This window comes from Clinocottus analis, unplaced genomic scaffold (assembly GCF_023055335.1).
Source record: "Clinocottus analis isolate CAN_PGR_092001 unplaced genomic scaffold, fCliAna1.0.p SCAF_2, whole genome shotgun sequence".
Lineage (NCBI taxonomy): Eukaryota > Metazoa > Chordata > Actinopteri > Perciformes > Cottidae > Clinocottus > Clinocottus analis.
In genome coordinates this window covers 15,148,602-15,175,984 of record NW_027175931.1, presented here as the reverse complement: position 1 = coordinate 15,175,984, position 27,383 = coordinate 15,148,602, and the positions used below count along the sequence as shown (strand labels likewise).

General features: G+C 42.3%; 1 protein-coding gene across 2 annotated transcripts in view; it reads left to right on the top strand.

The window, feature by feature from the left end:
- Window positions 1-27,383, top strand: part of myo18ab (myosin XVIIIA b) — a 129,290-nt gene that overhangs the window by 35,684 nt on the left and 66,223 nt on the right. Inside the window, exons 3-24 of one of the 2 annotated variants that reach the window (XM_068584422.1) lie at window positions 298-407; window positions 803-834; window positions 2,052-3,269; window positions 4,136-4,198; window positions 6,402-6,470; window positions 7,169-7,256; window positions 8,022-8,128; window positions 8,576-8,752; window positions 9,054-9,264; window positions 10,020-10,162; window positions 10,634-10,734; window positions 11,325-11,388; window positions 12,027-12,171; window positions 16,389-16,559; window positions 17,063-17,153; window positions 18,220-18,412; window positions 19,202-19,288; window positions 21,804-21,945; window positions 22,034-22,193; window positions 22,935-23,121; window positions 24,360-24,567; window positions 25,924-26,033. In XM_068584422.1, the coding sequence (XP_068440523.1) occupies window positions 368-407; window positions 803-834; window positions 2,052-3,269; window positions 4,136-4,198; window positions 6,402-6,470; window positions 7,169-7,256; window positions 8,022-8,128; window positions 8,576-8,752; window positions 9,054-9,264; window positions 10,020-10,162; window positions 10,634-10,734; window positions 11,325-11,388; window positions 12,027-12,171; window positions 16,389-16,559; window positions 17,063-17,153; window positions 18,220-18,412; window positions 19,202-19,288; window positions 21,804-21,945; window positions 22,034-22,193; window positions 22,935-23,121; window positions 24,360-24,567; window positions 25,924-26,033 (3,807 nt within the window). In that variant the 5' untranslated portion in view covers window positions 298-367. Of the gene's footprint in view, window positions 1-297; window positions 408-802; window positions 835-2,051; window positions 3,270-4,135; window positions 4,199-6,401; window positions 6,471-7,168; window positions 7,257-8,021; window positions 8,129-8,575; window positions 8,753-9,053; window positions 9,265-10,019; window positions 10,163-10,633; window positions 10,735-11,324; window positions 11,389-12,026; window positions 12,172-14,171; window positions 14,184-16,388; window positions 16,560-17,062; window positions 17,154-18,219; window positions 18,413-19,201; window positions 19,289-21,803; window positions 21,946-22,033; window positions 22,194-22,934; window positions 23,122-24,359; window positions 24,568-25,923; window positions 26,034-27,383 lie in introns of both variants that reach the window. The other variant, XM_068584424.1, reaches the window with a different exon arrangement.

Genomic DNA, 27,383 nt, shown 5'->3' with positions numbered 1-27,383 from the left:
CCCTAGACATACTTTTTGTGTTTGTCCGAAGCCTACTTCACAATTCATAGAGTTATGCAGGCTACAGTGGGATGTTGATATCTTTCGATTTTTTTGAGTGGTGTTCTTTTGTAATTTGCGTTTTCATTTCTTTAAACCTGCTCTAATCTCCTGTGCATCCTTTGCTTCTCCCAGACCCTAGTCACTGCTTTGCTCAATGTGGTTCTGCCTACATTGAGAGTCCAATGATCCCTTTAGCCTGAAGATCCTCATTGCTATTCATCTGTGTCTGTGTTGTTACCATTCTTCTTCTCCTAGCTCCCCTCCACCTCCTCTTCCTCCTGCTCTCATCTCATCCATCTCAGCTCATGACAGCTGATAAGCCAACATGGCTTTCTCATCTCGCTTTTCCTTCTGGGAGCAAAAGGGAAGTCTCATTTGGACATTTCATGAAGCACTCTTACACTGCATGGTGTTCCAGTGTTTTAAGCTGTGTATTAATATGTGCGTCTTTAGATATTCGTGGACTTTGCATGTATCACACTAAGAGTGTAATGACTTTCGCTCACATGTATCAGCACATGTTTTAGTAGCTCCAGCTTTGTACTATCCGTCATTTCCTGGACACTTGACCAGTTCACTTCCAATGCAGTAAATGCATTAAGGGTTTCTATCTAGAGAAAGATGTTGCCGTGCAAAAATCATTTTTATGTATAAGACCATAACATGTGCATGTTTTGAGGTTTGCACTGCATGCAACGAACAGCTTCATAGAGTGTTCAGGTTTTGATCGAGTTGTCTTTTTGATATCAACACATTTAGGTCAAAGAAGATAACCAGCCAGAAAGCAAAAGTGTAAGTAAATGCAGTCCATATGTTTCTCCGGGGTACATATGTAAGAGCTGTCTTCTGTCAGCCAATCCATGTCTGGATTTATCGAGATGTTCTCTGCAGAGAACAGTCAAAGAACATTTTCATATTCATAGTCTGAACCTCTTTGAAGTCCATTATTTTTTCTGTGAAGTTGTTTGTACAAGTGTTTCATGTGAGATTTAGATGTATAATATTTGTCAGAATCAGCTTTAATGGCCATGTACATTTTCACATACATGCAATTTGACGCCGGATTCTGCGCTTAATACTTGTTTACAAAATGTTTTTAAGCAAAGGTTAAATATATAAGACATTAAGGAAAAACAGTAAAACAGTAAACAGTGGCCCGTAAAGAGCTACAATGGCCCGGAAAGTGCAATCTGTATCGACAGCCCTCTCATGAATACACATTCCAACCGGGTGAATCCCACCTGGACATGAGCAGGTGCATGAGATTTGATATTTGGCTTAAAAGCCCAAAATCCTTCAAAAGGCTACCGTTATCACTTTCTTCAATCGAAAAAATGTTACCCAAAAGTTAAGTGAAGAACTTCACATTGCAGAACCGGAAGTCGAGCTTTTGGACAAAGTTTTTGTAAATTAAGAGCAAATCTGGTTCTTGCATGAGGTCCATTTTGTTGCTGGCTTTGTGGATAAGAAAATAAGTAAAATTATATGGAAGCATTTTTAGCAGTTGAAATCATCCAAGGAACCATGCCTCTCACCCTTTATTTAAGACCATGCACCCGGTCTAATTGTAGACCCCTTTGCTGGCCATTGAGGCTTCTTCATCTATAACAGCCTTTGAAATATGTGGAGAAGGACTTGTAAGAGTAACATGGCAAACTGTAAGCAGCGGTTCAATTGTTACTAAGTTTTAACAAATGGCTTGTCAGTTAGTTCTCCATGACATTTCCTTACTTCCTTACAGCATCTTAGTGCCCAACAAACACTTAAGAATGCCTTGTATGGGATTTCAGGGTTTTTCAAATAGCCAGTCAGTAGGAAATAGCTCTGTTAGTACGAGTACTGTTCAGTCACTTCTGCAGATAGACAGTTGTGGTAGTTTTGGATTAAAACTTGTCCTCATATTTATGTTTGATCAGCATACCCAGGAAGGTACCACATATTTTGACTGATTATTAAAGACATAACGACATGGTGTCCTAACACCTCCTCTCTTTCCTCTCTATGAGTAGCCAGACAGTGAAGGGTTGCCCAACCGGTCCAAGTCAGTGCCAGCTCTAGACCCCGGCAGGGGGTTATTCCGGGCAACAAGTCCCCCATCAGTTTCGTCAACGGAATCGGTGGCTCGGGTTCGAAGTCCCTCCCCTCCAAAAGTCAGGATACCTGTTAAAGTGCCTCAACGCTTCAAAAGTCCTAAGCCAGTGTCAAAGGAGGCTGAGCAATTTAAAAGCCCTGAACCACAACAAGCTCCCCTGAGCCCAGAGCCAATTTTGAACCGTGAGCAAGGGCAAAATGGCATAATGAGTAAAGGCTTGGTCAATAATGCAGCCAACGGTGATATCAAACTTTCAGGCATCAGCAACAACCAGATGGATACTACGGATGATAAGGGTCTGACACGAAAGAAAGTAGTAAAGGTGGTTCGCCGTGTTGTCAGGAAGGTCCTACCCACAGAAGAGGACGAGGCCACTGTGTTAACCCAACAGTCACATAAAGCGCCACATATAGCCACGCCTGCTGCTGAAGCAGTTAAAGTGATGCTCGCCCCAGCTTCAGTGCCTAAGGCCCCTCCAATGTCAGGGTTCTTTTTTAAACATGACGTCATCAAAACGGAAGACAAAGATGACATTTCGCGAGGATTGACAAACCTCATGATCCGAGGCAGGACCAGGGAGCCTCGCCCCAGAGTATGTAAAGATGAACGACCAGAAAAAATCGAGTTGGAGAAGAAAAATGAGAAGGCAGTAGGAAAAGTTGCTGAGCCCGAGGAGAAGGAGGATAAAACCACTCACAAGGTCAAACCTACAAGCTCTGGTCAAGGTACAGAGGAGGCCAAACCTCCTCTGGTTGCTGTAAACCCAACCAGCACGGCTTCTGAGCACTCCGCTCCAAAGTTGTCCAAATCAACTCATTCCAGACCCACATCTCTCCCAGCAGTTGTTGGCTTTATCCCAGCTCCTAAGCCTTCACCCTTGTCTCCGCCTCCTGGCTTCATACCTGCACCCAGATCAACTGCTGTAAAAAAAAACACCCCTACAAATCCTCCTTCTGCTACCCAAGTGTCCCAAAAAAATCCATCCCTCACTCCTTCGACACGTTTCATCCCAGCTCCTCAACCCTCTCTGCTTGCAACTTCTGTGAGCCCTGCTCCTCCCTGTCTCAGTCGTAGTGCACTGGCCCCCCCTCAAGGAGCCATTCACATTCAACAGATTGCTGTCAGTCAACAAGAGGTACACTGTCCACACTTTGCACGTCTTGTCAATATTTGGGACATTGGTGTGGAAAGTGCATGAACATTTTAAATGCATGTTTGAAATGGAAGGGCACTTTAGAGTTAGCTTACGGACACCGTGTGTGTGTAACCTCAGTGTGGTTTTAGCCACATGCTGCGAAATTCAAAATAAAATGCATACCAGAATTACTAGGGAAAATAATTAGGCCAGACTCAAGAATAGCTTAGTTTCTCTCTCTTGCTGGTGATTATTGGTGGTATTTTTAGTTACTTGGTTTGTTGTCCTGTTTACTTGTCCAATGCTTTAAGATACTCCTTTATTAGTCTCGAACTTTTGTCTACTCTAGAACAAGAAAGGGTTTTAACAAGTCATCTTATTTTACAAGTCTTCCATTGTTCAGTGCCTTGCTCCACGGCTACAGTGGCAGTTGAGGACGAGGAAGTATTTCTTTACTTTTTGACCAAAATTTACGATCAGTCATACACACTTTATTTCCTACACAACTGTTGATCTAATAACAAACTTGGATTTGCTATCAAAATAGCAATTTACTGTTGTACAATGTGTGAAGCATTGATTTGCTAGTGTGCATGCTGACTGAAGCACCTTTTGAAAAGACCAAGTTCGTAGCTCTCCCAAGGTAAATGTTCAAACTGATTCCACACTAACCCAGCTGCTATGTAATGTTGATGACAGACGTGTGAGTGTGTAGAGTCTCCTGTAGGGATTACAGGGAGGATGAGTCAAGACACTCTTTGCTTTGTGAGAGGAATAGGTTCTGTGACATTGTGCTTGTATGTAGTTTTAGTTGTGAGCTTTATTGGTGGGCTTAGTGTTGATGTGTTGCTGCTTTGGATCTTCAGGATGAACCGCTCAGTCCCACCGAAGAGGCTCAGAGGCGCCTGATGAGGATCTTCAGTGCCCCTGTAAATCACCCTGCTGCACATCTGCACACTTTTTTATGTCTTGGTTTGGCTCTGTCTCTTTGTCTGTTCATGCCAACGCATACACTAAAAACAGCAAACTCTTGTGCCTTAAACAAACATCTAGCTTAACAGCAGAAAAGATTACAGACTGAGTCAAATTATCACTGTTGGTGTTCCCCTAAAAAGAAGTCTGCATTATGAGCTTAATCCAGTTGGCTTTCAGAATTTCAGCCTCCTTAAAGATATCTCTCATAAGTTGTTTGCATTATTGGTGTACATATTTAGACGCACAGTAGAGGGTGTCTCATGCTCTTCTGACTGGGGCAGAACAGTTGTGACTCATGACGGAGTGATATATCACCTTTGCTGTTGTCCTGGCTCAAACGTTATCACTTTTACTTCTATGGCTACTCTCAAAAGTCTAATCTTAGTTTCCAAGTTGAAGATTTGGACTCTTTTGTTCATTTGAGAAACTTCCCAATGAGTTCACAAAAGCAAGCATCGACGTCCCCTACCTGATTCCTGAAATATTGGGTATCTGCTGATATCCAGTCTGGTCCAGTCTTTTGTCTAAATGTTGATGATGAAATATACTGTATATCTGGCACATTGAAATAACAGCTGTAGACTACTAAATCTAACTGACACCTGCTTTCTGCAGCTGCATAAACCTTTGTGTTTGTACGATGGTGCACAAAGGAGAAGGTTTTCTCCCTCAAATGATCTTAGTTTGTAACTAAGTTACTAACAAGTTACTAACCAAATGGATGTCAGTAGGTGACCCGCTGCCTACTAAAGTGTAACTGATAGTTGACAATAACTGTAAAGGTTTGCACTGATCATTTTGTCGGTGTATTGGAATCATTTCCGCCCCATGATTACTCACTGCAAAGCCATTTTCACTTTCCCATAATGTTCTTTTTCTTTGCTTTTATGCACTGCATTTTCTTCATCCAAAGTTCCATATTGACCTTGTCTTCTTCTTTGTCCCTCATTCTCTTGTCTTCTTTCCATATCCCAAACACACTGCTTTTGCTGGTTGTCGCTGTCTCGCTGTGGTTGCTTTGTGGCTAAGCTGGAGCTAGCAGTCAGTGTTTCGTCTTCTGTCCAGGTACCACGGCCCTCCAGCCTTCCTCTGGGCCTCCTGGCTGGAGTTTGTGCTCGTGTGACTTGTCAGAGTGTAAGGGCCGAAATCCTTCTAACGGTTCCCTTTTTTTCTCATTTCCCATGTCTGTATTATTTCCAACATCTGTATTAAGCTATGACTAATACAAAAAGTTGAAAGGGTTTAATCCAGTCAGCGACCACTTTTCATTATTATTATATGTGAATCAAAACCTTTAAGGGAATTCATTCCAGAACCGCTATTTGACTTATCAGATTTAGTTATGTTTTATTGTTAACCTTACTGTGACTGTAAGGCTGCTTGTCAGCAGGGGAAAAGGGACATGGAGACAGGTCAAGCTACAAAGTGTACAAATCTGGGAAAACAATTTTCTTTATTTGGCATGAAGGGAACAACATTTTAAAGAACGGTCTGATAGCAATGGTCTGAGAATAATGACATAATATAATCTCTGTTAATCCAGTATAGATATAGATGTAGGGTTTATGTATCTTTGTTTAGGCAGAAGGAAAGTACGGGAATAAGTGACTCCTGAGAACTTTCATTTGCATGTTGTAAAAAAGAAAGGCCAAATCCACACGTTGTGGCTTTCAGAAAGCGAATGTACAAGCATTTTTTTTTTTTTGGACCAAAGTCTGCTCGGTGGCATTACTTCATGTGCTTTGTATCTTTTGGTTGGCATGCATGTATGATGTTCATATCTTAATAAAGAAGTATGTGTGAGTGTTGTGTGGCTAACTATTACATTCAGCTGCTACCCCAATGTTTTTTGTTTTCATGCAACCATTTTATTCTATGAATCTGTAAACAATATTCCAGTGAAAGTGTAATATTAAAGCTGATCTGCTGTGAAACCAGCAAACCGATCACAACAAGTCCTTTAATAGATGATCTCACTTGTGCACTTAACTGGGTTTTCTCTCACAGCTCTGCTGCTTAAGTATGACAAACTTCACTTCACTGTCCAGATGTAATGCTACACATATGATACTTCCATTTTTCTGTGTGCTTATCTGTGTTATGTGCTACTCACATATAACTGTAACCTTTGACCTCCTCATGCTGGCCAAATCTCAGGGATCAGTGGAAGAGGACCCTGTGGCTCTCCTTCAGGCATCTCATGCTGCTTCCGCTCAGCAGTCCCAGGTCTGAGTGTAATTCCCCACCAGCTCGACCTGTGATCACCCTGCTCGGTGGAATGTTGAACTGTGCTGTGTCTCACCATTTGCTTGCTGTGTGCAGAGTGTCTTGATCACTTTTCCCAATACTATGATGTCAAATGTAAGCAGTCACCAGTAGTTGAGACTGAATTGTGTCGTTTGGGTATACATCCAAAATTATCATTCATTTTTCTTTGCCATTTCCCTTTTTAGATGTGTTTTTATTTTTTTTGACGTATTGTTGTGGTGTTCTTTCCTCATTTTTGTCCCATTTGTGTTCACTGGACCCAGGTAAACCCTGTTATTTTTTTGTTACCTGGGTTGCCATTAATTCCGCATTCACCCCCCCAAAGGCTTATTTTGAGCTATGTTTCCTTACACGTGCACACACACAGATACACACACACACACACACACACACACACACACACACACACACACACACACACACACACACAGAGTAGCCTGAAGGGGCAGTGTGAGGCTTTTTGAGTCCACTGTCATCCACTGCATGGTTACCGTCTTGGCAAGCTTTTCCTTAATAACCTTTCAGCATGTGCTGTTTTTTTTTTTTAATCAAAATTGTGTTTTCAGTGTGACTATGAATGGTCCAGTGACTTGGCAATAATATTTTCCCCGTACCTGCTCTCCAGTCAATTTTTTCCTTGTCCTTTCTGTCTCCAGGTGAAGACAGAAGAGCAGATCGCAGCGGAGCAAGTCTGGTATGGATCAGAGAAAGTCTGGCTTGTCCACAAAAATGGCTTCTCCCTGGGTGAGATGGAATTACTTTGCTTCCGTCTTAAAATTCCGATGTTGGACTTTTCTAAGCTTTTAAGGCGCAATTTTTCTCTCAAAAAATGTGGGTATCTTTACTTAACAGTCAAGTATCATGTGTAAAGTCTTTTTGTACTATGAAAACAGCTATATAAGTTGAAACTATTATTATTATTATTTTAAAAATAATAGGATTTGAATAGGTTTTTAGATGGATTGGTAGTTTCTGAATTACGTGAGTGTGATTGTGTAGGTTTCTCAAAGACAAAGTTAGGAGGAAGTCGGAAAAAAATACAATGGAAACCTATCCAAGTAAAATGTCACCACTGCAGAAAATCAGATGGGGGGAGAATAACAATGATTTACACTGTTTGTTGCTTGTCTCTTCTTGGAGGTCACTATAAATCATAACAGCTCGTCTGTTTTACTTATATAAACTGCTGTGCATTGTTCCCAGATTATTTTTATGACCAGATGCTTTCGAAAACATCCACAGAAACACGAAAGACAGAAGTATTAGACATATTAATCCAAATATGATCACATTTTTCCTAGTAGGGAATGTTTTCTTTGTGATAGAAACAGATGGTCAGCAGAAGGAAGTGAATCGAAGTGACCAGAAAAGCTTGCTTGTAGTCTGCAAGCTCCAAAGTTGTCTTGGCCTTTGAATAAGGCAGTAAAGATAAACAGACGAGTGTGAGCACTTCCAGCTGGCTAATAGCTACTGTCTCAGTGCTTCCTGTCTTATTTTGTCTCCTCACAGCCACCATGGTAAAGACAGAGGCCGGCTCCCTGCCGGAGGGCAAGGTGAAGATCAAACTGGAGCATGATGGGACAATACTGGAAGTGGACGAAGATGACGTAGAAAAGGTGAACGGGAGTTTGTTAATGGTAGTGCACCAGTTGGAATCCAATTCAGTAGCTCCTATGTGTTAGTTTAATACAAACTGTTCATCCAGACCAATTTGTTTTTCATATTCACTCCTGGGTACGATAGAACACAGAGGACTCTGACAGCAAGCAGGCATTATGGGATAGGTGGATGAGAGGTCAGACAGGACAGTTGGGATGTTTGGTAGTTGTTAACATTTGGCCACAATGTTTTTCCCTATCTGGGTTTCCCCAGTGGCTCTCACCACTCAACTGTTGCCCCTTACTTTGTCCCTGGACCACCCTAGAGTAATACCGGATACAACATGTCTAAGCTACCACTGGACCTGAGACATGTAGTATCCAAGCTCTAATTTAAATGAATAGTACAGGGGTGCAACTGGTTACTAGTTGAATGGCAGCATCTTCATCTCTCTCTGTGTGCAGGCCAACCCTCCATCATCCAACAGATCAGAGGACCTGGCTTCACTGCTCTATCTGAATGAATCCAGTGTGATGCACTGCCTGAGGCAGCGCTACGGAGGCAACCTCATCCACACCTACGCTGGGCCCAATATGGTAGTCATCAACCCCTTAAGCACACCCTCCATGTACTCTGAGAAGGTAAGTGTGACACTGAACACAGCAGCATACTGTTTTAATGCTCATGGTTTTGAATGACCTATCATCATCTCCTGGGGGTCCATCTCGAGTGAATGGCACGAACAGAAAGATTCAAGCCCAACAACTTTACCTCTGCCTCATTAAAGTGGACCTCTTGTTCATCAGACAAGTTGCTTTCAGCTCAAATTTGAACACATGAAAATAAAATGTCCAAAGTATTCTGTCTGTATTGATTCTCACATATATTGATTCACTGGCAATTTATTTTATACCTCTCTGCTGTGTCTCTCTTCCTCATTAGGTGATGCACATGTTCAAAGGCTGTCGGCGTGAGGACTCTGCACCTCACATCTACGCTGTGGCCCAGTCTGCCTACCGCTACCTGCTCACCACCCGGCAGGATCAGTCCATCGTGCTGCTGGGCAAGTCAGGTAGCGGCAAGACTACCAACTGCCAGCACCTGGTTCAGTACCTGGTCTCCATCGCCGGCAGCACAGGCAAAATCTTCTCTGGTAAGCCTCCAGGCAGAAAGAGGGCAGCAGTCATCACATAAATACATGAATAGATATAATAGATAGATGGATGTCTGATAAGCAGTCACACAGGATGGTGATGCTACAGCCTGTATCACTGTTGTATCACTGCAGTGGGAACAGATGTCTGTAAATGTCTTGTCTTGAATGTAATATGGCCCCCACTTTTCTTAACTTGCTTAAAAAGCAAATGTGTTTCTCAACAGTAAACGAAGCAACAGTTTATCTCAATGACTTTATTTTGAGGTAATACTGTAACTGAACAAACCAGACATGTCAAACAGTTGACCTTAAGTGACCTTAAGCCTCCACCGTGAGAGCTGCTGTTCTGGTTCTGTTTTCTCTCAAAGTAACTACGCAACACTACTTCACAGTTTAACATTCAGTAATGTAATGCTTTTAAATGCTAATGCAGTGCCCACTGGCATATTATGACTTAATGTGTCAATATGTAGGTAAGTATTGGTTTCTGTTCATGAATTATGATCACGATTCTGATGCAAATGTAGACTATACATCTATCTAGTATTAAGATGTTATACACAGAACAGGCAGAAATGGTAAAATATTGCTTTCTGAAGTAAGGAAACATTCCTTAAAATTCTACTTCTAATTCTAAAAGATGAAGACAACCTGCTCAAGTATTTAGTGGAAAACAAAGGGCAGCATACAATACTCCTTTCTGATCCTCATGAACACATAATGATCTATTTGACATTGTTCTGATGACCTAGCTGAGAAGTGGCAGGCGGTCTACACCATCCTGGAGGCCTTTGGCAACAGCTCCACCTCCATGAACACCAACGCCAGCCGCTTCTCCCACGTAGTGTCCCTGGACTTTGACCAGGCAGGGCAGGTGGCCTCTGCCTCCATCCAGGTCTCTCTCTCTCTCTCTCTCTCTCTCTCTCTCTCTCTCTCTCTCTCTCTCTCTCTCTCTCTCTCTCTCTCTCTCTCTCTCTCTCTCTCTCTCTCTCTCTCTCTCTCTCTCTCTCTCTCTCTCTCTCTCTCTCTCTCTCTCTCTCTCTCTCTCTCTCTCTCTCTCACACACACACACACCTCCTGACTCTTGTCTTCTCCCGACTCCACATGTCTCCTCCTGACCTCTTCTGACTCCTTTTGCCCCCTGCTGACTCCTTCTGGCCCCTCCTGACTCGTCCTGATCCCTCCTGACTCCTCTTGTCTCCGTCTGACCCCTCTTGACTCCTCTTGTCTCCTCCTGACTCCTCTTGTCTCCTTCTGACCCCTTGTCCCCTCCTGACCCCTCCTGACCCCTCCTGACTCCTTGTCTCCTCCTGACTCTTCCTGACTCCTCTTATGTCAACCTGACTCCTTGTCTCCTCCTGCTCAGACAATGCTGCTGGAGAAACTGAGGGTGAGCAAACGTCCCGAGGCGGAGTCCACCTTCAACGTCTTTTACTACATGATGGCCGGAGCCGACAGCAGCCTCAGGTGACTCCTCTAGCACTTCCTAGTCAACAACATGAACAGCACAATGACAGTCAAACTTTTTTTTGTCTGCCTCTGCACCAATAATGGGTCCCTCCCTCTGTCTGTATCTGTCCGTCTGTCTTTGCCCATCTGTCTGTCTGTCTGTCTTTCTCTCCCTCTCACCCTCCGTCTGTCTGTCTGTCTGTCTTTCCCTTCCTCCGTCTGTCGCCGTCTGTCTGTCTGTCTGGTTGGCCATACCTCTGTCTGTCTGTGCCTCACTCCATCTGTCTGTCCGTCTGTCTGTATGTCCCTCCCGCCATCTGTCTCGACCAGTCTCTCCATCTTTCTGTGGCTGTGTTTGTTTTAAAGTATTTGCATAAACTTGCAGTTTTGCTGGCGGTCCATTTGTCTTTGTTACATGACCACTCAAGATTTCAGGTCCTCCCATTATTTTGGGCTGAACTCCTTCCCCTGTTGACCTACTCTCTACCCCGTGTACCTATGGAAATTATGTTGAAATTCTTGCACAACAACATTGTGAGGCTGATCCCTCTCTCCTTCTCCTCCTCCTTTTCCTCCTCCTCCTCCTCTTCTTCCTCTTTCTCCTCCAGAACGGAGCTGCACTTTAACCACCTGGCTGAGAACAGTGCTTTTGGGATCCTCCCGCAGTCTAAGGTAATCACACCAGATGCTTTCCTTCATATGTTCTATGTATTTGTCTTAGCCCGATATTAAAGGCCAGTACACAAATGGAGGCCGATACCAAATGGAGGTCTTAAAAAAAACCATAGCCATGATATATTGGTGGAAATTAATTTTCTGACATTTATACATCTATTTTTCATAATTGGGAACAAAAATGTACTGAACAAGCTGACAACTAAATGTTGACCTGGTGTCAAAACATTTCTTTAACGTTTCTATACAAATTCTTCACTTTCTTGTTATTTATTAGCCAAGAAATTTGCAAATACCGATGTATCTGCAAAAAGATCATTCATATTTAATTTATCTTCTCACAAAGGCGACAACAAATGTTATTATTTTACAAAACTTAGGTCAGAGATAAGTACCTGAGTACAGCTTGGGAACATACAAATGCCATTTGAAACACAAAGTAATGACAGAATACAAATTGAAGGAGAGAGGGCAAAAAGATAAGCGAGAAGAAGGGAATAAATCCAAGCAGGGTGTGATCCGCAATAAGCCCATGTTGTCCAATAAGCTAATATTGGCCAATTTATAAATGAAATATGGAAAGACCTGTCTGCTGCTGGAACTTCCTGTCACTTTGATCTGCTCCTGCTCTCCAGCCTGAAGACAAGCAGAGAGCCTCGCAGCAGTTTACCAAGCTGCAGGCAGCCATGAAGGTGCTGGGCGTCTCTGGTGAGGAGCAGAAGGCCCTGTGGCTCATCCTAGGGGCCGTTTACCACTTAGGGGCCGCAGGGGCCACGAAAGGTAAGAACTCTTAACGGACTGAAATCTTGAGTACACCAGTTCACTGGAAGGTTGTGCCTTTTTTTTTTACCGGTCGGGACCAGAAGAGAACCTCTGTGTTCCTGACTGTGTGATTCTATTTACTAAGGCTATGGTTACAATTAATGCCACTCATGTGATCCTGTGTCCACATGTGTGTGTCCTTGACACTTCGATGCCTGATCAGATAGAGAGAGGATATGTTTCAGGGTCAAAGAAGTGTCTGTAAAAGAAAGAATGAATCCTTTAATTTCTTTTAAAGTCTTGACAATAAAAGTATGCCTGTTATTTTGTCATTTAAAAGCTTTTATTTTGAAGCAGCACAACCAGGAAACTTTGTTTCATCATCAGTAACTTAACAGATAAAAGACCAAATGAAGAGACCAGCCTCACCAAGGCCTGTGTTGTTGAGGTGGAGAGACTTTCTAGGGGATGACAGTAAAAGACACATTGGGCCACACATACCCAGCAAGGAACAAAAAAGAGCAAGGTTAATCAAACAAAAGACATACATGTCATTTAGTATTTCTGTGACACATATCGCAGAAGTTGTGTAAAACCCCACCTCTTGTTTTCACCCCCTATCAGTCCAAGCTCAGTGTAAAATGAGGACTGATGACGCTCACTGTGTCACATCCTCTTTCATTAAAGGACTTTTTGGTATTCTTCATGAACAGGAAAGACTAAAAACACTGTGAAATCCATTTAGTGTCTCGCTGCTTTTACTTTAATTACCAGATCAAAGATGTTGGTCATTATGATCACATGAGGCACGTTAGGGGTAAAAAGACTTGTATACGTAGTGTGCAGATTAAAGTCTGTTGGTAGCCTGAACATGCTACCGTTAAGCTTCACATGCTTTTAAGTCACCAGCGGTCTGGTGGAGGCCAAAATAAAATCTTACTCTTTGTTATTAAGAGAGAATAGCAAAGATCTGACTGCAGTTGACCTTCTTACAACAGCCACTAGGTGTCAGGCTTGGCTGTCTGTAGGCAGCATGTCGACTGCTTTACAACCAGGACTACAGGCTTTTCCATCAGATGCTGTTTAACTACAAGCAGATTACTGTGTCAATTTAAAGAGACATTCTCTAACTTTAGTGTTACGTAAGCATGCAGATAGTTTAGGTTGTATGGGTGCAGGTTCTGAAGCATGAATGTCTGTGTGAGATTTCAGATCTGTCCACCAGATATTAGCGCCTGGGTGCAGGCATTTGCTCACATTGAGCCACACGAGCACCAGCGATGACAGTCAGTGTTCCGGTTCGTCCCAAAGGTGTAAACTGGGATTGAGCTCAGGTTCTCTGCCGACCAGTCACGTTTTTCCACACCAAACTGGGAAACTAAGTTTGTCAGTGGGCCTGGCTTTATGCACAACATATCATGGTGTAATTATAGACCAACTCAAGAGAAACAGAACCAAGCCAAGTGTGGGCAGAGTAGTGGAGAGCAAGTAGTCCGTGTACCTGTGTCCCTCTAGGTTTCTGTCTACTCAAGCTCGTTGGTTTGAATACAAGGGCGTTTTGTGGCAGAGTGCTTTTAGTCTTTCCTCTAAAGTTTCAGTCACATGTTCTCAAAGCGTATACATTTTCTAGGATGTTATGCCAATGTGCTCGCCAGCTGTAAAACCATGCATGAGCAACATGAACACACACACACAATGACTCCTTGCATGGCTTTGTTAAATATTCCTCGCTCAGGTTTAATATAATCACCCCACCTGGGTTGAGCTTTTTGACACCTGCATCAACATGACAACAGTGTTGGGACAAAGTCTGTCTGGTGGCTTGAACAAAACAACAATGGTGAGCTTTGTAACGTGTGTTGTTTGTCTGGAGACTCACCCTTCTAATCTAAACCCGACCCAACATGCCGCTAACTTGTTTAATGCTAATGTGTATGTTTTGATGACTCTCTGAATTGTGTTATCTCTAACTTTCTCTCTTTGCTTGCATGATTGCATGCTGTGCCAATCAAACGCAGACGGAGATGAAGGTAATGGAGAAAACAACACACACGCTGTTGACTGTTTTCACTTAAAATAAACTTTCTTTCAGAGGCTCCCTTGTTTGTACTTTACGTCGTAATGCCTTTATCATTCCTCCCAGGCCTTAAGACATTAGCATTTTTATTGTTTCTGCTCCTCCTCCCCCTCCTCTCTTCATCTCCCTCTCTCTCTCATGTTGTCTTGTTCGCCTCATGCTGACTCTCCCGCTCGCTCTCACCCTTTTCTCCTCCGTGAGATGAAAATCATGGGGATCAGAACTTTGCCGTCCCTTTTTAAACTGTTCTTTCTGATGCCTCCTGCGTTGCACACATTCAGCTCCTGAGCTGCTGTCACGGTACAACACGATCTCAAAAGCAAAGCAAAGCCTGTTGATTTTCACTTCTCTAGTTAGTGTTTTGACTTTCGTCCACAGAACTTTTATTTCGCAGCTTACCCGTGTATCCCTGTGCCGTTTCTGCTTGGCATGGGATCCAGTTGATTCATCGGCTCTGTGTCTATACACTCTTTGATTGGTTGACTGTGAAGGCTGTCATGTGGCCTTGGTTCCCTCCAACACATGGGCTTTGAATCTCCTCCAGACCAAATGGAGACGCACTCTGCATGCAGACTGATAGTCAGGGTGTGATCACCAGTGATGAGCAAAGATCTTAATCCCAGTTGTTCGGTTTGATTTCAATGTATTTTCCACCGCATACTAAAGACAACTTCAGTTAAACTATTTCAGGCTTTTATTGTATTTGCTCAAATGCCTTTGGTAGGAAACATACAGCTTTTAATAACTGCTACCATTTGTTAGGGAGCCGTTTACTCCTCTTGGGATTTAGTGTTTCACTTCCACAAGTTGGGGCAAAGTGTCTGTTTTCACAGGCGGAATAGTAGACCATGTGTCTAATTCATAGAGATACTGATTCTGACTCAAATAACTGGATCGGATATGAGTAATAATGGGATCTATTCCATTTGGTTCATGTATATTTATTGTTGGCATCTTTTTAAGCATGTTAGGCGATGAGCTGTGTTCAAGTCAGACCGGCTGTTTCCCTCCACATATCAGAATGACTCATACAGCTAATTCATGAAACACTGGTCTCAGATAAGTCCTATCGGGACTGAGAAGGTCTGATTGATGCATCCCTACTGGTAAATCAACTTTGACAAGTTAACTATTTGACACGCCGAAGCAATCTCAACGTTTAAAAAATGAAACTATATATTTATGAATTCAGCCATAGGGGTTCTCAAGTGTTTGTAACTGAAGGCCTCTTTCTGATTAAGTTCCCAGAACCACCTTCTCAAATACATGTGAAGAAATAACATGACATAACAAATAGTATGACATGAAGTCAGCCACTGCTGTGATGGACAAAATGCATTATGAATCCATTTTGAAAGTACTTGGGGTCATATTTGCTCACTCCCGGCTCTGGAGCTGTTGCAAGAAGACTCCGACATCACTTTACTAACGATCCCTTTCGTGTCTCTGCAGCTGAGGGAACATTAGCTAGCTCAGCGTTGCAAAACACGTTTGTCTCAATATGATGCGTCGGGATATTTAACATAACATGTCATTGAAATGTTGCATTTTGATTTGACTTTTTACTTATTTTAATTCCAGGGCACATTTAGATATAAAATAACTGCCGTTGTAAATTACCAATTTAATCTAACCAGTTGGCAGTAGCTCCAGGGCCATTGCCTCCAGCTCTTATTACATTAGAAGTGGCGTTTAAATGGTCTGGTCGTTTCCTGCCACTTCCAATGGCAGCATGGTTAAAGTGGCTATACTTAAAACAAATTAAAAAAGCTGTCATGTCTCTTTGGTGGCCCAAAACGCACCAAAGAGATGCAGTTCCAATCTCCATGTTCCTCATGTGAGAGTCAAGTCCTTGCTCATCTCCTGTCAGTCAGTCGTCTGTATTACGCATCTCTATACTCCTCGTGCGTCAGCACACACAGAACACTAATGCTCTGAGGGTTAAAAGCTTAGACTATGGTTGATGCTATTGGTACTTTGACATGTGTTTTCAGTTCAGGTTAGTTACAGCTCAGAAAAGTAGAAGCACAAAGCAGCTGACAGAAACCTCACATTGAACCATTTGTACCTTTTTTCATCTTTCTGCAGCTATTATCTTCATCAACTTTCTTATTGCATATCTATTTTTTTTAAAAACACATTTCAACTTCCTTTTCAGCGGGTCGTAGACAATTTGCCCGCCATGAATGGGCCCAGAAAGCGGCCTACCTTCTGGGCTGCACCCTGGAGGAGCTGTCCTCCTCTATCTTTAAGCACAAGGCTAAAGGACTGCAGCACTCTACTTCCTTCAGAGGAGGGCCGGACGAGGCCAGCCAAGGGGAAAGCTCAGGTAAAACCCTGACTGAGTCTAACCCCAACCTTTTGTAAGATCGTGTTGGCTTTTCACAGAAAATCTGATTTGGTCAGTTGTGGTTGTCCTGCCCCTGATGGGATGAACAGTTTAGAAAAGTGCCCTTTAATTGGGATCATATGTACTGTACTGTACCAATGCTTAATACTGCATTGTTAATGTATGTCTAAGAGAAGGATTTAAATCTGGAAATGTTGAGTTAAACAACAAACTAAGAATATGCCCTAACCTTTAGTAATTGCAAGTATTATGTACTTAACACATTCAGGTCTGTACCACAAAATAATTGAGGTTTTATCATCCCTCGGTAGTTTTTTTCCAGGATTGCTACAGAGGTTTCAAATAGTGTTCTAAAAGCACAAGTTGTTGGAAAAAAGTACTGTGAAAGGCCTGCACTGACCGAGCAGAGGATGTCTGCTGTAGACTGGGGTTAAGTGGAATGTGTTTCCTGTTGCCTCTGACTCTGATCTGTTGTCTCTCAGGCTCTAAGGTCACAGCTCTGGAGTGCTTGGAGGCCATGGCATCCGGACTCTACTCGGAGCTCTTCACTCTGGTCATCTCCCTAATTAACAGGCAAGAAAAATCCAATCACGCTACCTTATTATTTTGATCCTATTGAGAGTTATTTTTCAAAAAGCATTCATGATAATTATTAAAAACAGCTCTCACTCAAAGTCTTCGTCTAAAAAAATTAAAATAAAAATAGTTTTGAACAAGCTGCTATCAGATAGGTACTCCGGATCAGCTGATGCACTAGTTTAGATTTTTGAAATTGCTGTTTCAACTTTGTCTGACAGTCGTTACCACCGTTACTCACTCACATCCCAGCTCAAATACCAGAGACGACTGTCTGTCTTCTAGATCTGCAGTTTGAACATTGTTACACTTTAGCTCCTTTCAGAGCGTACACACATCTATTGAGACATTTTAATTCCTTCCAGTTTTATACTGTTTTAACTGTTTCTAACTTCAAAGAAACCACAATTGGTTGAACATTTCAGATTTCACAACAGAAATGAAGTGAAAGTGTTGAATTTTTGATGTGTATGAATACAATTAGATAAAAGATGAAATCCCAAACAGTGAGTACGGCTGGATGAGTGTAGTTCTTTGTTGAAGCTTTAAGGTTAAAGGTTAGCATGTACTACTTCTATTCTTTTGACTGTATGATATACACGCCGTATACCCACTAGGTTTATGTATTGGCCTAAATGTCTCTCTTAAGAGCACCATGCACACCAACCCTCAGATTTTTCTTTTATTGTCTCTATCTATGTTGTATGCCATATAATATTCAGAACGAGGATCAGTCAAAGCCAGGTGGCAGCCTTCTTTGAAGTGAAGCCAAATCTTCATGTGTAAAGCTGCATTCTCTACTGACCACCAAAGGGCGACTCCTGTGATTGTATGAGAAAATGACTTCTCTCTTGATTCAAGCACTCAAACACAAGCCTTCGTAACATCAGTTCACAAACCAAATGGTGGTGTCACAAAGACTTCGTCCATTTCTTCTATGGTTAATGCTGAACTGATTTTCTATGTATTATGTCATTGTAAATTGAATGCCTTTGGACAAATCAACAGCTTCTCAGTGTCAAAGCTTCATCAAAAAGCTTCATGATATACGTGTGTCCCTCAGGGCTCTGAAGTCCAGTCAGCATTCTCTGTGCTCCCTGCTGATCGTGGACACACCGGGTTTCCAGAACCCTCGGCTGGCTCAGCAGCAGCGGGGAGCCACATTTGAGGAGCTCTGCCACAACTATACCCAGGAGAGGCTGCAGACCCTGTTCCATGAACGCACCTTCGTCCAGGAGTTGGAGAGATACAAGGAGGTGCTGCTGAGAGAGCTGCCCACAGAGCACAACCACAAACATTGACAGAACACATATATTAACACATTAGCGTGTTTCTATTTCAAAAGACAAAAGTCAATTTATTTAAATGGTTAATTTGCTCAAAACAAGATGATATATGTTCTGTTTATTTACTTTCTCATCTCTAGTGGTATCTACCTATGCAAACAGTTTCTGTTTTGAGATGCCAATAGAACCCAATACAATGGAGGCCAATGGGAATGGATTGGTGTGCATGGCATTGGAAAATTACCTTCAGCTGCTCTGGATAATCTACAGAACAATGGTCTTATTACTGAGGAAGATTCCTATCTGAGTAAAATGTCCTGGAAGTATAAAGTGACAGTCTGGATAAAAGCCTGTAGAATCCTAAGATGCTAAGGAAAGGCTTCAATGCTTCCTTTCTTATCTCCTATTTGACCGCAGCTAATGCATTCAACCTTTTAAAAGTAGATGCAACGGAATCTGTTCACATCAGTCTTTGGGTACCCTGGATTCCATGCTTCTCCATTGTTTTGGGTGGATATCTCAGAGACCGATATTATAAACTGTCTGCATGAATAGATAAAAACACATTCAAAGACAACTTAATTATACCGCTCTGCAAAAGTAAATAAGACATACTTAAGAAGCATTGGCTAATTTCAAACAAATGTACACTAACCCAATCCAATCTAGTGATGGCTCATTTCATAATCTACCCGTTGATTTATTGATGATCTCGTCTCCTGTAGGTTACTAACCAGCCTTTATCCCTCCTGCATCTAGGAAAACATAGAGCTTGCTTTAGATGACATAGAGTCCAGTACCTCACTGTCTGTAGCAGCTATTGACCAAGCCTCAACCCAAGCTCTGGTAAGCACACAAAACATCTCTACACTGTCTCAGTTATCTCTGTGAATGTGACGTCATTGTGTTGAAACCTGTCCTGAGAATGAGTGATGGGCTTTACAAAACCTGTTCTTTTACTGTTTACACCTCCCAACATTGGCCCAATGAAATGTTTTCCCTTAAATAATAACAAAAGCAAACCGTGGTCATTTGTATGCTTTACCAAGCTGGTTGCCTCCATCCAATTATTTGGTTATTGTGGCTAAATTTGTGATTGTGGGGAAAAAAATCTAATTTGGTCCATTTCTTCATGGAATTTGTCCCACATCAGAACATTAATCGAATGTGGGTTTTGTTGGCCTCTTGATGCAAAGCCCATTCCATTATTAGTGGTACAAATATGCGTGGCACCTGCCTGTGGCAGGAAATCTGCAGCATTGTTGAGTATCGGCTTGAGCAAGCAGCATAAACGTGTTTCAAAAGGCCTGGGAAGAGAAGCTGATTGCTTCAAAACAAAGGTGAACCTGACACCGTGTTCGGGTGTGGGAGTGGAAATCACAGCTTAAGATTAGAGTAAACATATTAGCAACATCTGCGACAACAAAGAAAGTTGCTTTATTATTACTACAAACAGTGTTGGTGGTTATTGTGTTAGCACAGCATTGTCGCTGAAATGCAGGGATTGTTGTAGCAGTGCAAACAAGTCCAGCGTATGGGTGGCTAACAAGGCCAGGGAAGGGTTCTGGCTGCAGCAGGGAAGGAGCTCAAGGTGCATTGGTAGGTCATCAAAGTTGAAGACAGTTAAGGCCCAAATGCATTTTGAAGTGCACCTATTGCTCAGAGTCCGTTTGGAGAGAGCTGAAAGAAATACAAAGATCATGATTCTTCCCTAGAGTCACATCAGCTGTCAAAACTCAACATACATTTAGTTTGATAGCCATGCTGTGTGCTCTCTGTAGTATGGTGTCTGTGAAAACTTTGTAAACTGTAGGACAGGACATTGCAGGCATTCCAATCAGTCTTAGCTGTACTTTGTGATTAGTGCAAATTGGGTTCTCTAAACACAACTACTTGACTAATCCTATGCGGATCATTATTTGAAGGGTGTCATTGATTTATGATGCCGCCCTGGTGACACAGGCAGACAGAAAATGCTTCAACGGATCTTTTTTTACAAGAAGGAAAGCATTTGGGTTTAGTTTATTGTTGTTGGAACAAAAAGTTAACATTTCTTTAGGTCGCAAAAACATCCACAAGAAAACCCGTAGACATGCAAACAGACTATAACTCACTTTATAGTGAACTATACAGGCAGCAAAGGCCTGTGTCTCATGGTTCTCTCTGTAAAGGATCAGGATACAGCGACTCCTCTTTGATTATGAAATGTCTTGCGAGTCAGTTAAGGTTCTCTTTTCATCAAAGGGTGCCTATTTGCACAGGTTCCATTTCTTTATTTAAAGAGGCTGATTGCTGCCAAGCTCACAAATCTAATAATCCCATTGGCAGAGTGGGAGCCAGCCTCTCTGCAAATAGACAAAGAACAGTCGGGGTTCAGGGATGCTCAACCCTTCACACTGGTAACAAGAACACTGTTGAATCAGAATCACTAAAGGAAACTTTAACTGGGAGAAAATATTTAATTGGATGCCGTTGATGTAGTTCATGCTCAAAGTTGCACAAATGTTTCCTTCTTTTGAGGAAAGTCAAATGACTTTTGGATTCCAAAATGCAGAAGACCTCAATTTGTATTATGCTGAATCAGAGCACATCAGGGCTATACAGTTGGTCCAGATTTTAAAAGCATGAAATGTAGATGGTCCAGACGCTGTCAGCCTGGACACCGCTGCAGAAATGAGCCTTCATCTTTTTCACTTGAGGTTCCTTCGTCTCAGTCAGTGTGTTTGTATTGTGTTATGGCTTGGAGCTCTGCAGGTTTGCACTTGACAGAAGCTAACGAGATATTAATGATTTGTTCCACGATATCACATGTGGCGGCTAACAAGTGTCTAAACGAGACGACTCCGCTCGTCCTCCTTTAGCTTTGTGGTGGAGATGTGAAGTTGCGTGACCGTGATATAGTTCCTTTACAGTCTAACGTCAGCTTTTTACTTTACACTTCAAAAATCATTGATCTGTGAAGATTAATAAGTATCATAAATGTATGTTTGACACAGAGATCATTTTCTGCAATAATCCTAAATCCAATGGAAACCAGTGTGATGCTAACTTCCTGTTGCATAAATCAATGACACGTTCTTAATCCTTTTGAGCGCTTTGGGAAATTACACATTTTAAACAAAGCAAATGAATGTAGTAACAAATATTGTTTATTGATTAACTTTTGAAACAAGGACAAATATATTTGGTCACATATCTCACATATATTTCTTTATGTATTACACAATGTTGTTTTCATCTTTTACCTGCACATTGTCTCACAATCTTAAGTGATTTTTTAACTGCCCTGACCTTAGGTTTTTCCTTCATTGGGGTTAAAGAAAAGTGTTTTTGAAGGAAAAAGTGTTGCTTTCCATCACAGGTGCGGACTTTAGCCAGGACGAATGAGGCTCGAGGCCTCCTGTGGCTGATGGAGGAGGAGGCTGTTCAGCCTGGAGGATCTGAAGAAACCATGCTGGAGAGACTTTTCAGCTACTACGGCTCTGCACAGGGAGAAAGCAAAGGTGAGACCTCAACAGTATGTTTCTGGAACCACAGACAGCCTGATCCTAGAGGTGACATAGAAGAGGGGATGTTTTCTATGTGTTTTAGGAGCTAGTCTGCTGCTGCGAGGGGAGAAACCCCACCTTTTCCTATTGGGCCACAGCCACGGGACAGACTGGGTGGAGTACAATGCTCAGGGCTGGCTGAGCCATGCCAAGCACAACCCCGCCGCCCAGAATGCTGCCACTCTGCTGCAGGACTCCCAGAAGTACAAGCACTCACCGCACTTGCACACATGCAGTATCCTGTTTTCAGAGTTTGGGGATGATTATCCATGCTGTTCTGTTAATATGCTGCACATCCAAAAGGGTTTGGTTATCTCTTTAAACTCGACCAGATCCTGAAGCTTTCACCCTGATAGAATGAAGCTAAATGGAATTATTTGTAAACCATAAATCAGTATTCATCATTTTAATAACTAAATCCCACCCGGAGGTCGCGTTATCAACTGTAACCGCCGTACGAGAGCAAAGCAGAGAGCTAACCAGTGGGGTACGCTCATGTGCACTAAAAGGCACGCTCACATGCACAAGCATGAACTAAAAAGGACAGTAACCAAACCTAATCAAACTCAGACCTAAAATATCCATAATGATTTAGAAAGAATAAAACAAGGTGTAGGAGAAGAGAGCAGATATTCCATTTCATTTAGCTGACGCTTTTGTTTTGCTCGATACACCGTAGACACAGCAATGGAGAGCAAAACGACAAGGAGCAGCAGAGCCGGTGCTCAAACCAGTGATCCACTGATTGAAAGACGGACACGCTAATCACTGAGCCCCTGTCGCCTCTTTCTATAAAACAAACAGCACAATACGCCACTGAAGCAGTCAGATCAGTCCTGCATATTATATACACCCTGTCTACTATATTATGAAGTAGTCAGAGAGAAAAACGTCCTTTTGGTCATATACATGCATACAAATGCACTTCATCCCTCCGCCACCAGGAAGAACATCAGTGGGTTGTTTATGGGCCGGGCCAGCGGCGCCACAGTGTTATCCGGTTCCATTGCTGGTCTGGAAGGCAGCTCCCAGCTTGCCCTACGACGAGCTACCAGCATGAGGAAGACCTTCACCACAGGTGTGGCTGCCGTCAAGAAGAAGAGCCTGTGTATCCAGGTCAAGCTCCAAGTGGTAAGTGGACCAGACAGGGATTTAAACTTGTTTTTCATTCATAAAAAGCCCCACTAGTCAGTTTCTTTTCTGGGCATCAGTCAACAGTGAACTTTGTTTCCATTGTTAAATGATAAAGTTATCAAAATGATTACAAAAGTATGGATATCGACAGCTCTCCAATGTGCTTTTCTATTATTGCCACAAAGACACCCTTCCTCTAAATACATTTGAATTAATTAAATACAATTTTCTTTGTTAAGGAAGATTAAATTGAATAGCTGCCTTGAAGCAAGTTTAGAGATTCTTCCTTACATTCAAAGGAGTCCCTGATTATGGGACTTCCTCCAGCTTCACTAGGACAGGCCAGATTTCTTAGCTTCCTGGTGATGTTTTGAAAATCAACACTGTGCACACCTGTATTTGCTGGAAGTAGCTTATCCATATTAAATACTAATTCTAGTTCTGTATTAAACCGTGCCAACACAGTTTGGACACTGTCTAGACCAGGGGTGTCAAACTCGTTTTCGTGAAGGGGCCACATGCTGCCCATTTTGATCTCAAGTGGGCTGGATCAGTAAAATCACAGCATAATAACGCATAATTAACGACAATGTTTCTCTATGTTTAAATCATTAGTGAAGGTTTCTAAGATGATAAACTCTATTTTAAGGTCTTTCAACAATTAACTAGAAACATAAAAGACCAAAAATTTAGACATCAGCCTTCTATTTATCTGCCTGGGCTCTCCTCTGCAGATTCTCTCGCTTTGTGACACGTTTGTGACGCCACTTTCATGACGTGATCCATGTTTAACAACTTCTAACACAATAATGTCAGTGTTCACATCAATTCCGACTGTGGAGTAATGGTTTGCATGTCTGTCTTATAAGCAGAGGATCAGAGGTTTGAATCCCAGCTCTGCTAATTTTAGTCTAAAAAAAATTCCCCTGAAATCTTGAGCTTTGATTCTAGAATCAATATTGTAAAGGAAACCTTCAACTGCTGCGTCCCTTACTTTTATCCCCAAAAATGTATACAGCATGTGCTCATGTGTCATGTTTCTTTAAAAGCAACTATAAATGGTGTGTAAGCACTTGAAGAGGTTTTGTATTCTACTAAGGGTGCTATAACTGCTTTCTAAAGCCCCTACACACCCACAGTCCCCCCTTAACAACTTGAAGATGTTGCACAGACTATTTGGCTGCAGTCCTATTACCAAGCAGCTGATACCTGAGTCCCCTCCTTTGTGTCTTTAGGACGCTCTGATTGATATGGTGCGTCGTTCCAGGGTTCACTTTGTCCACTGCCTGCTGCCCAAAGCGGAGGCAGTGGGTGGTGGAGGTGAGCCCCGTGTGACGCATGGAGAGAGTCCGGACTCGGGCCTGATGACTTTGGACGTGAGCCTCCTGAGAGCTCAGCTCCGAGGATCCAAGCTGCTGGATGCACTGCGCATCTACAGGCAAGGTAATAAAGTACTTTTGAAAACCTTGATATAAATAAAATAAGACCTACATCTTTTATACATGGAAATTGACTTAACTGAGGAGTACTACTCTAGTCTATGAACCAGTTTTCTCTATTCTCCAGAAAATAATAGTGATGTCATTTGGGTTATCTGGGATAAGACCTGTGTTACAAACCTATGGTATACAATTTGGTAAAATTAGTGGTGGGTAAACTATGAATTTTGTGATCATACAGGTCTCGACGCGACGCAAAGGCTGTCCTGGCTATATTGCATTGTTGCATTTTTTTCAGTTAAACAAGTCATATACAATCAATGACAGTTAATACATGTGTTCGTAGTTTATTAAATGTAAGGAAAACAGTAAAGAAAAGTATGTCAACATAACACAACAGGACAATTGCTCGATTAAGAACTATCGTACGCTTGTGTTTGACATATTAAAACATTTCTGTACGACCAGTACAGTTAAGATATTTGAATGTGGTCAGAAATGTTCCGAACACATCCATACCAGTCATTACTTTGAAAACCGGATGCTGTGTCCAGTGGCGTTTTCCGCTCGTTTGATTTCACGTTAGTGTCAGCTGCAGCTGACAACCCGACTTCGAGAACACCAGACCCATCGGGACGCGGGTCGTGACCGGCACCTTCTGGCAAGCGGTCTTCAGACCGGCCCCGTTACCGGCCTCACACCGCCCCTTTTCTTTTCCTCCGCAGAGTTTAGAAATTCAAATAAGCTTAAATTCAGCGGAAAAGCAAGAAAACAATAACACAAGCACACGATTATAAACGTTATTATTCCAACGGAAGAATACATAGCACATGGAACATTGAGGTGCATAAACGCCACTCAGAGGTGGGTAAGCGCTATTTCCAAAATTCCAGAGGTGCGTAAACGGCGTTTACGTGCCTCCACTACAGCCCTGATTATGTGTACACCTGTGAATCATTTTGTTGTGGTAATGAAGGAAACACTGTCTCAACATTGCAAATCACAATATTGAGACCTCTGCTCGTTTAATTTTGACTGTTGTCTCTTATGAATTTCCCAACTTCATAGAAGTGCAATGCTAAGTCAGACAGGATTTTGATAACCTGTCCCCAGTGCTATTACTGTCATTCAAAAGTGTATCCTTATATCTCCTTTATATCGTTCTTACTGTTCGTGCTTCTCTAAAGGCTCCAGCAAATTTCCAACTTTTTTAATTAATTCTGTTGAAGTGTTTTTTTAGTTGTATTAATCCTGAAAATAAAAGTTGAACATCGGCACATTCTTGGCTCTTCACTCCTCTAACCTTGCTGTTCAATGTGCCTGTGCTCTCCTCTCTGTTGTGCTCCCTCCCTGACTCCAGGATACCCAGACCACATGGTGTTCTCTGAGTTTCGCAGACGCTTTGATGTCCTGGCACCACATCTGACCAAGAAGCATGGCCGCCACTACATTGTCACAGATGAGAAGAGGGTGAGTGAGTGTTGCTGTTGACTATCTGGTTAGTGTTTTCATTTGGGACTATTTACAGTGAAGAATTAATCCACATTTGGTAAGTATTTGGGTGTGTGTGTGTGTGTGTGTGTGTGTGTGTGTGTGTGTGTGTGTGTGTGTGTGTGTGTGTGTGTGTGTGTGTGTGTGTGTGTGTGTGTGTGTGTGTGTGTGTGTGTGCGTGTTCATCAATGTTAAAGAGGGGAAGGAGGAAGAAGAGATATCCGGCTGTGATACTCACTCAATACTTGTTAGTAAGTGTATTGATTCCTGATTTAGTTCTGCACATAAAATGTGTTGACAAAAAAAACCAATACAAAGCACAGCACTACATATAGTGCACACGTCTAGTACATGGTTGACTCTTGGTTCCTTAAACATGACCTGATCGACATATCTGTAATCAGTCTATTACTGTGTCTGCGACTGTGGACCGCCGGCAGAGAGGAGCAGAGAGACTGAGGTATCGTGGCTCTCAAGTCTCACGCATTGAACGTGACTGTCACTCATTGGTCTTAAGTCACGCTGTGTTTTGATTGGGATGATGATTCTACACACTAAGACCTGTTGTGTTTAAAGCTCCAGATCCTTCAGAAGAAACAATGTCTTCTTGTAATAATCAGGAAGTACATTTTCATGACAGCGGTCCGATTTAAAGAGGTGGAAAATTTGAGACATGAAGTGAGATCTTCATGGCTCACATTTCCCAGCCTGTAAAACATTATCTTCTGTGGCTGTGGAGGAGCTTTATTCTACAATATTAAACATAACTTGATGATGTCGGATTGTTAGAATGTTGAAACTCTAAAGTCTGGAGATTCAGTTTTTCAACTTGTCCTCTGCATTCTAATATCCCTGTGTGAACACAGAATCCCTTTATTCCTCCTCTCCTTTCTCCGCTGTCCTCTTTCTGTTCCAAGAGCGCTCTTGTGTGTAATTAATTATGATTGCACAGGCTGGCAGCATACGGCTACTGTACTGATTAATTACCAGCAGTGGAGAAGCTCTGTCTTCCCCTCTCCCTCTCCCTCTCCCTCTCTCTCTCTCTCTCTCTCTCTCCTCCCATTCCCTTGTCTCCTTCCACTTTCTTTTCTTGTCTCATTATCTTTCTATTCCTTTGTATATGAGGCAGAACAGTTTAGAGACATCCCTGAGTGTATGATTAATGCCTTTTCTACATTCTGCTCAGGCAGTATACAGCAGCTTTGCACAAAAGTGCGATTAGCCTTCATGAGTGGGAGGTGGGGCTGCTGGAGGAACAGCATCTCTCCATTAAGGCCTTCTGCACCTGGTGTACACGCATATATTGTCTCTCCAGTTTCTGTGAATCTA